General features: G+C 37.7%; 1 protein-coding gene across 7 annotated transcripts in view; it reads left to right on the top strand.

Annotated features, from left to right (window-relative positions):
* Positions 1-14,383, top strand: part of HERC1 (HECT and RLD domain containing E3 ubiquitin protein ligase family member 1) — a 195,961-nt gene that overhangs the window by 143,433 nt on the left and 38,145 nt on the right. For 6 of the 7 annotated variants that reach the window (XM_047736349.1, XM_047736348.1, XM_047736351.1 and 3 more), the window contains 10 exons: positions 3,284-3,400; positions 3,830-4,061; positions 5,412-5,536; positions 6,983-7,203; positions 8,139-8,407; positions 9,202-9,254; positions 9,916-10,116; positions 10,768-10,942; positions 13,652-13,922; positions 14,062-14,275. In XM_047736349.1, the coding sequence (XP_047592305.1) occupies positions 3,284-3,400; positions 3,830-4,061; positions 5,412-5,536; positions 6,983-7,203; positions 8,139-8,407; positions 9,202-9,254; positions 9,916-10,116; positions 10,768-10,942; positions 13,652-13,922; positions 14,062-14,275 (1,878 nt within the window). The remainder of the gene's footprint in view (positions 1-3,283; positions 3,401-3,829; positions 4,062-5,411; positions 5,537-6,982; positions 7,204-8,138; positions 8,408-9,201; positions 9,255-9,915; positions 10,117-10,767; positions 10,943-13,651; positions 13,923-14,061; positions 14,276-14,383) is intronic. The other variant, XM_047736350.1, reaches the window with a different exon arrangement.

Raw genomic sequence — 14,383 nt, 5'->3', positions numbered from 1 at the left:
ATAATCCCATCCAGCGTATTTTTCCTTTCAGACATTGTGATTTTCATAACTAGAAGTTGCTTAATCTTTTCTCTGCCTTATCAAGTACATGGAATAATAGTTTTCATTGTTAGAATAGTTACGTTTAAAAAGTTTGTGAACACTGAACTATTATTGCTCCTAAGGGAAATACTGGGCTAGGTTTCTGTGAAATTCTGGTCACATTTTGTCAGCTGATCAATTATAACTTTGTTTTATGTGTGTTTATATTTAAAGACATTATATTTAATGTATATTGTTGATTCATTAGTATTGAACTCATGACCCAAGAACACCATAACTCGTGCCTGAATGAAATTTATCTGACACTTACATTTTCTCCATAAGGCATATTACAGCCTTCTTGTGCTTAAAAACATTAGACAGTACTTCACCACTATGCTTGGGGGCCATTTTAAACAGTAAAATCACCAAGAAAAGGCACAAAAATGCAAAACATGTGACACTAGACTCTGAAGATTAGACTTATTTATAGTCTCAGAACTAAAACAAGAATATAGAGCATCACCTGTTCTGTCTCAGCTGGGAACAAATGTGTCAGGAGCCTGAAAGGTTTTTTGTCGCTGAGTGCATATAAATGACTGTAAAAAGCACCATGAGTATTGATTTGGGAGTTATAAATTAACTTTAATGAGTAGATGAATTTTCAAATATGGAGTCCACAAATAATGAGCATCAATTTTATACCTGTTTTAATATCCTTGTCTACTTATCATTTATCTAATTTCTAGGTCTGTTTCTATTTACTAATTTTTAAACTTATTTTGAATTGTATTTCTTGTTTTTTTTTAATGTTTGGTGATTTTTTTTATTGATTATTAGACATTGTGACTTTTACCTTATTGGGTGCTGGATAGTTTGTATTTATTTAAAGATACTTTAGCTTTGTTATAAGATATGGTTAAATTACTTAGAAATATTTTGATTCTCTCAAGGTTTTCTTTTAATCTTTGTTAGGAGGTAGCTTGGCTGAATTTTTCCCCATCACTGAACCAGTGCCTTTCTTCGTATTCTGTCCAATGCCTCATGTATCACAGAGGTTTTTTCTCTCTGGCTTATTGTAACACAGATTCTTTCCAACCCTACTGCCTGCTGTTTCTTGGAGATTCTTCCCTCAGCTCTGCATAGCTGCTGCACTAGCATCAGCTGAAGACTTGAGGGAAAGAAAGACGCTTTGCACATTTTTGGAGTTCGCTTTCAGTGCAGCTCTCTTCTTTCCATACAGCTCTCTCTATTCTGGTATTCTACCCTGTGAACACTAGCAACCTGAATCCTTTACTCTCATCTCCTCAATTCAGAGAGACCACTGACTTTAGGTTGAATTTGCCCTCCCTGAACTGCAGCTTGAAAATTCTTTCCAGGAAATAGGCTAAGGCAGTTGAACTCCTTGCCTAATTTGATTTCCTTCTCTCAGGGATCACTGTCCTACGCAGCCTGTTTGTCCATCATTTGATACATTTCCATTTCTTCTTTTAGTTGTCATAGGTAAATCCAGTCTCTCTTACTCCATGATGGCTAGAAGTAGAAGTCTGTCAGATGCATCAGGACTGTTACCACCCTAGCAATAGTGACATTTTTTAAGCAAAAATGAAAGTTGTCATTCTCCCTTCTTCCTTCTTCTTTCCTTCCTAATTTAATTCAAAAACATTAAGTGGGGCCAAGCTAGGTAGGCTTTCATGCCAGCAGGATTTGGGAGGTGGGTGGCATAGTGGTCCAGATTGGGAGTATCAGCCAGACTGGAGTGAGGGAAACTTCTTGTCTGTGGGAGTGACCTGGTATGGGGTATTGGAGGAAATGTCCACATAGCTGAGCACTAGGGATCAGGGCCATGCAGGGTGCAGAGGGCTTCTATCAGCACTGTCACTGAGAGGGCCTAGGAGCAGTGATGCTTTAGTAGCAATAAACACATTCTAAATACCATTCTTTACTAAAAGGGAACTCTGATCTTCTTGCAGAAATGGCTGATTTCAGGGTTAAGTATGAGATGAGCCTGGAGTAGCTTGTGCCAGAAAGTGATAAAGTGCTCAGAGATTGATGGGCATATGCCTCAAGGATGTAGAAACCAGATTGAAGGGGCTTCCACTAGCCAAATCTGGGACATTTGGGGCATCAAAATAAAAATCATAATTATAGTATCATATAATAACCCATGAATACAGTGAGAATCTGTAACCCTATAGTGATGGAGAAAGGAAACTGATAAATCTGAAAGCAGTGATAGAATTAGGAAATCCTCATTCGTCAACCATCATAATAATAATAAATTATTCAGCCAATAAACAATAATGGGTGCTAGTGAATCTAGCTTTGATAAGGAATGGGATCTTTACATATTCTCATAGTTCTTCCCAACAAATATTTATTACAAAGGGGGAAAAAATAGGAGTACTTTTATGGTGGAGAAGCCTGGCAGATACCAGCTTAACTCAAGTGATCAAAATTAGTATCACCAGTAATGGAACAAATGGAAATCATGTACCATTTGATAGAATGCAATGCATAGAAGGCGACATCAGTTTTTTGGTACTTCTGCCAAAAAGCACAACCTGAATCTAATCATGAGACATCAGCAAACCCAAATTGAGTGACTTTCTGTAATCTTCAAAGTATCAAAGTAATTAAAGGAGATGGAAGAGATATGAAAACTAAATGCAAGGATTATCCTGGATTGGCTCCTTTGCTGTAGAGAACATTATCAGGACTTCTGGAGAAACTAGAATGGGGTCTGGATTAGATGTTGACATTGTTAATTTCCTTACTCTGATGGCCTGTTATGCAGAACAGTGGCCTTTTTTGTAGGAGTTGATATGTTAGAGTATTCAGGGGAGTTGGAGCATCATGTCTGCTACTTACTCTCCAGTGGGTCAGGGATAAGAGAATTCTTTTGTACTATGCTTGCAAATTTCTGTTAAGTTTAAAACTTTTGTAAGAAACTATTTCAAAATAAGAAAATATTTTAAATTTTTTTAGCAGCTTTATTTTGTGCTAGCTTTATGAAAACCTTAAAAAGCTATAACTTAGTCATATTAACTATAACTTAATCACAGGTTAATCATGCCCTGAACAGAAATCAAGAATTGAACACTTAATGGGCTGAGCCACCCAGGTGCCCCATGAATCTTAAAAGAAAAAAAATTGATTAAATTTGTACAGTATTAAGAAATTGGGGACTTAGAGTATAAGGTCACTTTTTACTCATGGTATGTAGTGATACAGGCTTTTATTTCTCTTTCTTTTGTCTTAGCCTTGTCAGACCCCAGCAGTAGACTTTCAACTTCTCCTCCTCCTCCAGCAATTGCAGTACCCTTGCTGGAAATGGGGTTCTCTCTCCGGCAGATTGCCAAAGCCATGGAAGCCACAGGTAGGATATATTATGTTTACATAGCCATATATGTAGATATGAGAAGCCTGGTCTTATTGAGGGTGATATATTTTTTAAGAGACCATAAAGCTTTTTAACAGCTGATTTAGTTACAGTGGCATCATAGAAGACACTGTTGAACTGATACCATGAATAACTAATTATGTTGCCCCAAATCAGTATTATACTTTTCTTTTTTTTTTTTTCTTTTAAGGATTTTATTTATGTATTTGACAGAGAGAGAGACAGCAAGAGAGGAAACCCATGCCAGGGGAGAGGGAGAGGGAGAAGCAGGCTTCCCACTGAGCACTGAGCAGGGAGCCGATGTGGCTTGATCCTAGGACCCTGGGATCAGGGCTGAAGGCAGACGCTTAATGACTGAGCCACCTAGGCGCCCCAGTATCATACTTTTCTTTTTAACCTTTTCAGGTGCTCGAGGAGAGGCTGATGCCCAAAACATTACTGTCCTTGCCATGTGGATGATAGAGCACCCTGGGCATGAAGATGAGGAGGAACCCCAGTCAGGCTGCACAGCAGACTCAAGGCATGGAGCAGCAGTCCTAGGCAGTGGTGGGAAGTCAAATGACCCCTGTTATTTGCAGTCACCAGGAGATATCCCATCAGCTGATGCTGCTGAAATGGAAGAAGGCTTTAGTGAAAGGTGAGATTCCAATTTCTATATTTCTGTTTTATGTGGTTTAAGTGATACTTCCAAGTGCTCCATTTATTTCCCTTCATAGGTGCTTTTTTTTTTTTTTTTTTAAGATTTTATTTATTTATTTGACAGAGAGAGACCACAAGTAGGCATAGAGGCAGGCAGAGAGACGGGGGGAAGCAGGCTCCCTTTAGAGCGGAGAGCCCAACGTGAGGCTCAGTCCTGGGACCCTGAGATTATGACCTGAGCTGAAGGCAGAGGCTTGACCGACTGAGCCACCCAGGCGCCCCTCGTAGGTGCTTCTAATGGTGTGTAAAGTTGCTAACTAGAGATATAAGGTGGACATTTCAGTTACAAGTTTATGTTTCTGTGAAGGGTAAAAATGACATCACAAGTTTTGACTTGAACAGATGTTTTCATGGAAAAGAGGAAATAATTTTTATATAAAATTAAGCTGAAAAGAGGAAACTGAAAATTAAAACAATTTTTTTCAGAAACAAAATAAGCATTCTAATAAAATAATTTTATCTCCTATAAGTGATGTAGAATATTCATATTTGAACTTAATGCATATAGAAGTGGACTTTTAAATTTTTTCTTAATATAGATTTTATCTTCGTCTCTTCTTTAGTTTTTAATATCTAGTACAATACACCATTTTTTTAATTATAAAAAGAATTCTGTGATAATGCATAGCCTGAGATGAGATGTAATAAAATACTCTGTAGTTTTTCCTAAAATCTTCCCACTTTAGTACTTCTGATGACTTTGTCTTCATTTTTCTTTGTAGCTCATGAAATCATTTGGTTAATAAGGCTTGTATCTTTTTTAATAAGCAGATTTTTTCTTACAAGCTCAGTGGATATTTTCGTAACTTATTTTGAGATATGTTTCTCATTGGCAAGGATTCTCAATCATTTCAAATTTTAAATATTTAACCATTTAGAATTTAGTTAAGACCATTGATCTCATTTGGATTTGAACATGCACTAAGCATCATTTCCTTGTTGGCATAATTCAAAATTAGATAGGGGTACTTGGCTGGCTCAATCAGTGGCATGCGCCACTTGATGTTGGGGTCATGAGTTCAAGTTTCATGTTGGGCATAAAGCCTACTTAAAAAATAAATAAATAAAAGTTAAAAAAATAGATAAAATTACTGCTTAGGGCAATATGACATATTTGTAATTTAGGAGCTTTACCAAGGACAAGATATATTTCAGTTTAATTGTAAATACATTTTATTCTTGGTACTGTTTGGAAGGAAACGCAATACCACAAGAGAGCCTGTGCCTATGCCTTCCATTTATGGTGGTTCTGAAAAATTTATGTTGCTTTCTAATTTGCACTTGTTAGCCCTGATAATCTGGACCATACAGAGAATGCAGCTTCTGGAAGTGGACCACCAGCTAGGGGTCGCTCAGCAGTAACAAGAAGGCACAAGTTTGATTTAGCAGCTCGCACATTGCTGGCAAGAGCAGGTAATTAATATGTTTCACATCCTTCTGTTAGTAAAAGTCATACAGTTTATATTTTAAAGTCCCCGTGAAAGCAACATTAAAGAAGATGTAAACTAATGGTACTACGTACTCAGTTTCTCCACATTAAGAGAGTAGCTATTTGCATTTTACTGTCCTTTATTTACATAATTTTGCATTGAAATCACAGCATATTTTCATAGATTTATTTTTAAGCTTCCTCTGGGTACAGAAGTCTATACTGGTTACTTGCAGATCCTGAGATTTTTTTAATAAAGGTGCTCTCTGCCATCAAGCTATTTATACTTTAAGAAGTAAAGATGCATGTTTAAAATTTAACATTAAATAAAGTGAGAAGGAGCTGAAAAGAGCACTATGCCAAAGTAGGTACTGGGTTTTCTTATGTGCTCTGGGCCTTAGGGCTAAACTACTAGGTAAGGTCCTAGATAAGCAAAAATAAATTCCATTGTTACTTTAGTAAAATACTTCCAGGATTATGCTCTAGACACTCTAGACATGTGAAGTGTAATTTATAAGGGAACATATTTTTCCAACTAAAAGCTAAGATATGTGATTTTTTAAAATAGCACTTGATCTTTGAGCTATTAAAACATAAATAATTTTTCAATAATCTATGGTAACAGAGAAGTTGAGGCTGAGCTAGAAATTATGGGATGTTTAGTTAATATATAGGAAAGGGACTGATTTTTTTTTAATTTAAGATTTTTTTTTTTTTTTTTTTTAATTTGACAGACAGAGATCACAAGCAGGCAGAGAGGCAGGCAGAGAGAGAGAGGAGGAAGCAGGCTCCCTGCTGAGCAGAGAGCCCAACGTGGGGCTCGATCCCAGGACTCTGGGATCATGACCTGAGCCGAAGGCAGAGGCTTCAACCCACTGAGCCACCCAGGCACCCCAAGGAACTGATTTTTTAAAAAATAACCCTAAAAGAATAACAACAGCCCATATTTATTGAGTGTTTTTCTTGATTACATTATATGAAATATTTTTTTTTTTTAAAGATTTTATTTATTTATTTGACAGAGAGAAATCACAAGTAGGCAGAGAGGCAGGCAGAGAGAGAGGAGGAAGCAGGCTCCCTGCTGAGCAGAAAGCCCGACGCGGGGCTCAAACCCAGGACCTGGGATCATGACCTGAGCCGAAGGCAGCGGCTTAACCCACTGAGCCACCCAGGCGCCCCTATATGAAATATTTTACATGGATTATTTTGTTTAAACCTATTAACAGCCCTATGAGTTAGGAGTATTGTTACCCCATTTTACAGAGTCCTAGGAAACACATATGATAGGTGAAATTTTATGTTTATGGTCTGGAATCCAGTAAATTAGCTGAGCTAGGCTCTTACCTGTATGTATGGCAGTTAAGAACTGGCGAAGTATTCAGAATTACTTTATACATGCAAATAAAATGCCTTTTTTGTTTCGTTCTGAGCGGGGTTATACCGCTCTGTGCAGGCCCACAGGAATCAAAGTCGGAGAGAAGGAATATCTTTGCAGCAAGACCCAGGGGCGCTGTATGACTTTAATTTAGATGAGGAATTGGAAATTGATCTTGATGATGAAGCGATGGAAGCTATGTTTGGACAAGACCTGACCAGTGACAATGATATTCTGGGAATGTGGATCCCAGAGGTACTGGATTGGCCTACCTGGGTGTGTGTGATTGCAGCGGGGGCTGCTCTGACTTATTTTCCTGCCCTCCTGTTCATGTAGCTTACTAACAATAGCCTTGCCTAAAGTTGTTACACTCTGAAAATTTCAGTCTTTCATCTCATCGTAAAGTTTGGGGCTCTAATGCTTAATGTTACTTTGATACCTACAAACTAATAAGAAAAATTCTCTCTTGCTTTCTCTCTGCGATTTTATTGCTTCTCTCCCCAGACTAGATGAATAGAGCCATATAATGGTAATATTTGATTTATAATATCAAAGATAGATTACAAAATAGGCATCAAGTCCTAGTCAGCTCTGCTGGGTATAGAACATGGCTGCTATGCTCATCTTGCTATCTGAATGCATGCTCTTCTCCTTCATAGATTCCATTTAATCACTGTAATGCCTCATTCTAACAACCAGTGCCACCTAGGTCTTGTAACTACCTTCATCCAGGGCCAGGGTACATGGTGGGTTTGTATGTTTTCATTGTTTGTAGCAGGGAGACTAAAAACTTCACAGGTCTAAGTCCTACAGAAAAGAGCATCTACTATATTAATAAGATAAATGAATCCAAATGACTTCTTAGAAATTCAGATAAGAGATGTTCGTGTTATGGCCAGATGAAAAGTAGCTTTATTAGGATTTTTTAAAAAATCACTTGAGATAGGGCTAATTATTTTTATTAACTCTTATCAATAGGATAGTGGGTTACCTTAGTTATAACTTACTCGATTGAGAAAGGGCAAAGCACAGCTTCAGATCGTTCGTGAGCTCTGAATTCTGATTTGAAAGAAATTTGTTATGTCACATTAATGAACATCCTGCAAATACTCTGGCATATGTAAACAAAGTCATTAATATATAAATACCTATTTTTCTCTTCTTAACTTTATGTTAAATTGACTAATAATTTGATATGAAATTTTGTGCAGCATGTTTGTGAGTCTGAAGACAGGGAAGAAGTGGTGGTGTGTGAACTGTGTGAATGCAGTGTCGTCAGTTTCAACCAGCACATGAAGAGAAATCACCCTGGCTGTGGGCGCAGTGCAAACCGCCAGGGCTACCGCAGCAATGGCTCCTATGTGGATGGCTGGTTTGGTGGCGAATGTGGGAGTGGGAATCCATACTACCTGCTCTGCGGCAGCTGCAGGGAAAAGTACTTAGCCCTGAAGACCAAATCCAAGGCAACAAGTTCTGAAAGGTACCTTGAAATTGTATAGATATCCAAACCCTCTGAATAAAGAGTATAAAGTATCTCTCTCATCAAGACATGGGAATTACAGCTTTTTTAATGTGAGGAGTTACACTTAACCTTCCCCTAAGTCCCATGATTGCTGAATTGGGGGCAGGAATGGTGGAGGAGGTTGAGGGAATTCATGTTTTGCCAGAGCTGGGAGCCTGTAGCCTGGTAACAGGTAACAATGGCATGGTAAAGCCTGGTAACAATGGCATGGCAGCAGCTTCTTCGCTGGATTCGGAGTCCATTAACCTTGGACTTACTGGCAAGTTCCAGGCAGGGCCCTTGCCTTAACCTTTAGGACCTTATGATCAGTTTTTCTCATTGGCGTTTTTTTACCCTGTTTTTGACCTCTTAATTAAGATCTTTTTACTGATGAAAAAAATAGAGTTTAGATTAAATGAGCTTCCATGAAAACATTACTTCTTTTTATCCTTGAATAGCAATTCATCTGTAGTGAGTAGGGCTTTTGTCCTAATTGTCAATGATTAAAATCTTTACAGCATTCTGGAATAATTTTGACTAAGAGTTTTTGTAGGTGACCCAGAAACCTCCCCAGTAATTTGGTAAAATAGTCATTGATTTTTGTAAGCCTGTTTGTACCTACATATCATAGTTTTTATTAGCATATAACACGAAACACTTTTATTTTGTGTTGCTTTATTAATGACCTTTTAAAATGTTCTAATGCCTTAATTTGCATTTTTGGGTACTAATTGTTTTGTATAAAAATACAATGTTCTTCGTGTTTGGTGCAGGTACAAGGGACAAGCTCCAGATCTAATTGGCAAGCAGGACAGTGTGTATGAAGGTAGTTATTTTGAGAGCTTCTTTATTTTACATGTTCATGTATTTTTATATATACCTTCTGCTTAACATCTGTTACTAAAATTTACCTTTTTGTGTATGTGTTTGTATTTAGGTACATGTTAACTCAAAACATTCTCTAGAAAGCTCAAGGTAGTTTCAAAGCAACAGTCCTAGTTCTTAAAACCAAAGGAAAAGGACCTGGATTCAAATACTAGCTTGACCACAGAATGTTAGTCTTTGCAGGACATGTTTTTTTCAGATTTTTTCTCTGAGAAAAGTAAAAAATAAAAAGTTGAAGACAGCATGAATTTATCTGGGGCACTGATTCCCTTGAAATAACTGATTCTGTAATGATTATGGATAGGGTTAAGAACTCCCTGTTGACCCCAATAGTTTTTATTAGTTGAAATCTCCATTACCAGCTGTAACATTTGCTTTTGCTTTAAGTGAGTTTGACTGCTCTGACTCCTTTTCCTTAGACTCTCACTATGTCTCAGGAGTGCAGTTTGGTTGGGTCATCAGGAGACTGCACCATAGTTCATTTTGTGGGTCCTGGGCTCTCAGTCCATCTGCATTTTAGACATATCTCACAGTAACTCTTGCCAGTAGAGTTATGTCATGTTTATATTCACATACCATACCTTTATTTATTTAAATTCCAGAAGACTGGGACATGTTGGATGTTGATGAAGATGAAAAGCTAACGGGTGAAGAAGAATTTGAATTACTTGCTGGACCACTTGGTTTAAATGACCGACGCATTGTACCAGAACCAGTTCAGTTCCCTGACAGTGATCCTTTGGGAGCATCAGTAGCAATGGTAACCGCTACCAACAGTATGGAAGAGACTCTGATGCAAATAGGTAAACTGAAATGCTAATTGGCATGGATTTTATAGAGTCTGTATTAATTTGTTTCTTAGGTTAGGTGGTAAATAATAACACAACATTGTTCTACCCCACGAAGTGTCTTTAGTCAATTGTTTTAACATTTTGAAGGTATCATGTAGTATTATTTATTTTTTGTTTTTATGAAATATTAAAGTGATTAAAAAAAAGTTAATAAAATGTGAATACGATTTTTTTTTTTTTTTGACATTGTGATAAGAGAATCCTGGAGCTGACTAAAAACAATTTGGCAGTCTTTTTTTTTTTTTTTTTTTTTTTTTTTTTTTTTTGCGTGAGAGGGTATGGGTGATTTTTCTATCAGGAATACAAAATAAAGAATTAGTGTTGATGACTCAGTCCTTTCTCTTGTACTCAAAGCATATTTCTAAAACTGTCTTTCCTTTGTTAGTATTAGTAGAAATGATATATGAGCAAAATAAATGAAACCAAAACATTTTAAGAAACATATATAATAGATTATTGCTTTAGAAATGTTTATTTCTCCCAGGGAGTTTTCTGTGTAACTAAGTCCAGATGAACAAAACACACTGGTTTGCTGTGTTTCCTTGCAGCCCAGAACCTAGGTAGAATGGGAAAATTTTTCACTAGTCTGGATATGTTTTTCAGGTTGCCATGGCTCTGTAGAAAAGAGTTCCTCTGGAAGAATAACACTAGGTGAGCAGGCAGCTGCTTTAGCAAACCCTCATGACCGGGTGGTGGCTTTAAGGAGAGTGACTGCTGCTGCCCAGGTTCTTCTGGCAAGAACCATGGTAATGAGAGCTCTGTCTCTTCTCTCAGTAAGGTGAGTACTTGTGTCAAATGATGCTGTTAGTTTCTCGTATATAATTGACAGAAATCTGATACTGTTTGGGAGGATGAGATAGAATTTTTAGAACCTCATATGTCTACCATTGAATGAAAGAAGTTAGACATAGTTATCATTTTTATTCAGTCAGTAAATACATAGCTCTTATCTGAAATGGGAAACTAAGGCTATCAGTCCATTTGGCGCAAGAAAAAAATTAAAAAGTTGAATGAATAAAAATAAAAGGTTGAATGAAACTATGGCTGTATCAGTCCATTTGGTGCAAGACAAAAACAAAAGGTTTGAATGAATGAAAATTGACCAGCTGTGTAGCTGCTTCAACCTGTAGATTCCATTATAGAGATTCCTGCCATGCTCATATTGTGGAATGTTATATTAGAAAAGGAAAAGAGCCAAGAATACCTAAAAGACATCCATTTAAGAAACAGTTAAGCAAAGGTGTATAACTACAAATCAGTGAAGACAGAAGGACCTGAAATAAAAACTCAAAGTAAAATTTAGAGGAGACTCTGGTATTGGTTCAAGAATAGGTAGTTTGGAGAGTGGAGGAGCAGAGTTTAGAAACTGACCCACAGGTTGTTCCATGGTGTAATGGTGAGCACTCTGGACTCTGAAACTGACCCACATATGTAGATAAACACCTGATTTAGGGTTTGATTTATGACTGTGTTTATACTGCAGAACAATGAGGAATTGATGTCTTTTCAATAACTTGGGCTAGGTCAGATGGTTTATTCACATAGGAAAAAGTGAGTCTTGGCTCCAGCCTTACACTAAATAAAACAAATATTTCCAAGTGGCCCTTAGACCTAAATGTGAAAGATAAACCAATAATGTTTCTATAAGGTAGGAAGAATTGATTCTTTTTTTTTTTTTTTTTTAAGATTTTATTTATTTGACAGACAGCGAGAGAGGAATACAAGGAAGGGGAGTGGGAGGGGAGAAGCAGGCTTCCCACTCAGCAGGGATCCTGATGTGGGGCTTCATTCCTGGACCCTGGGATCATGACCTGAGCCGAAGGCAGACACCTAATAACTGAGCCATTTGGGTGCCCCGGAAGAATTGATTGAGTCACAAAAAGCATTCATCATAAAGAAAAAGACTAAGAAATTGGACTACATTAAAAAAGAACTTCTGTTTAGCAAAAGTCATTAAGGAAGTAAAAAGAAAGTAAAAAAAAAAAAAAAGCCACTGAATGGGAGAAGAATTATCATTGTATATAACCAATAGAATATGTAAAGAACTCCTATAAATCCATAAGAAAAATAGACAACCCAAAAGAAGAATGGGGAAAATGCAAAATAATGTGAGAGGATCGCCAAATGGCCAGTGAACATGGAAAATGAGGTATTCAACCTCGGTAGTCTTTCCAGAAATGAAAATGAAAGCCCAATGAGATACTAATACACACCCACCAGAATGGCTAAAATTTAAAAGACTGGGAGGGAAATGTGAGCAGTTTCTCACTGCCAGTGGGAAAGTAAATTGGTACAGCTACTTTGAAAAACTCTTCAATAGTACCAAACAAAGGTGTGTATTAACATACTCTATGACCTAGAAAACTACTTCTGGGTATGTATTCAACAGAAATGTTTATATGTGTGCACCCAAAGATATAAGCAGGAACATTCGTGGCAGTGCTGTTCGTAATAGCCCTGTGCTGGACACCACCTAATTGTCATCAGTGTGGATAAATGAATTGTGGTAGATTTTATTAATACGGCGGTGAAAATGGGTATTTGCTGCTATAAAGCAACAACAAGGATGAGTCTTACAAGCATGATGTTGAACAAAGAAGCCAGACACAAAAGAATACAGACTTTTTTCTCTTATTTATATTAAGTTCAAAACAGGCCAAACTGATTTATGACTTTGAAAGTCCGTGATATTGTTTACTTTTGAGAGCCTAGTGACTGAGATAGGCCTAATCAGGCTTCTGAGGTACTGGTAATGTTCTGTTTCTTGATCTGGGAAATCATTACATGGGATTGTCCAGTTTGTGAAAATTCATAATTTGTGAACTTTCCTGTATATTATCCTTTGGTAATTCAGTTATGCTTCAAGTATATTCAATTGAGACTGTGGACTCTGAGAAACAAACTGAGGGTTTTGGAGAGGACGGGGGTGGGAGGTTAGGTGAGCCTGGTGGTGGGTATTTAAGGAAGGCACGTATTACATGGAGTATTGGGTGTGGTGCATAAACAACAAATCTTGGAACACTGAAAAAATGAAATTAAATTAATCAAAAGAAGGGTGCCTGGGTGGCTCAGTGGGTTAAGCCGCTGCCTTCAGCCCAGGTCACGATCCCAGGGGTCCTGGGATGAAGTCCCGCATAGGGCTTTCTGCTTGGCGGGGAGCCTGCTTCTCTCTCTCTTTCTCTCTCTCTCTCTCTCTCTCTCGGCCTGCCTGTCTGCCTACTTGTGATCTCTGTCTGACTGTCTGTCAAATAAAAATCTTTTTAAAAAATCAAAAGAAAACATAAAATATGAAGATGTTTAAAGTTTCTATAACAGGTTCAGCTTATATAATATTTTTTGACTTCTCTTAGGATATATATGATTATTGATATTGTAGCTTGCCTTTTATTTTGGTTGTTGGTATTTTGGTATGTTATGTGGGGCTCCAAATGGTCCCTTCAGAAATCTGTTTTCTTTATCCATCTGAAGTATGTTTCTTTCCTGCCAGTGGTTCCAGTTGTAGCCTGGCTGCCGGTCTTGAATCTCTGGGGCTGACAGATATCCGAACCCTGGTTCGATTAATGTGCTTGGCTGCAGCAGGGAGAGCTGGCCTCTCCACCAGCCCTTCTGCCATGACCAGCCCCTCGGAACGCCCACGAGGTGGGCACAGCAAGGCCAGCAAGCCCATCTCTTGCCTGGCTTACCTGAGCACAGCAGTGGGATGTCTGGCATCAAACACTCCAAGTGCTGCAAAACTTCTGGTGCAGTTGTGTACACAGGTGAGCTGGTTTTCACTGCTTTTCTTGTTGCAATGCTTACTTCTGACCAATTCTTATTAAAGAGCCTTTTGAGGCGAAATCTTTTAGTTCCAAAATTATATGTAAAAATTAAATCTGTTTGTTCCAATTGCCTCTTCAGAACTTGATTTCTGCTGCAACAGGTGTAAATCTAACCACAGTCGATGATCCAATTCAGCGAAAGTTTCTACCCAGCTTTCTCAGAGGAATTGCTGAAGAGAACAAGCTTGTTACCTCCCCAAATTTTGTTGTAACTCAGGCCCTTGTGGCATTACTAGCAGACAAGGGGGCCAAATTGAGACCTAACTATGATAAGTCAGAAGTTGAAAAAAAAGGTACGTTTCATACCATTTACCATTTAAATATGTAGTCGTGTAACCAATTTGATTCATGCTTTTTAAAACATGTTTTAGAGTTGTAAGTGATGAATTACATAGCATCAT

The sequence above is a fragment of the Lutra lutra genome, chromosome 7 (genome assembly GCF_902655055.1).
Source record: "Lutra lutra chromosome 7, mLutLut1.2, whole genome shotgun sequence".
Taxonomy (NCBI): Eukaryota; Metazoa; Chordata; class Mammalia; order Carnivora; family Mustelidae; genus Lutra; species Lutra lutra.
The sequence above is the reverse complement of the archived record's forward strand: the minus strand, read 5'-3'. Positions and strand labels throughout refer to the sequence as shown.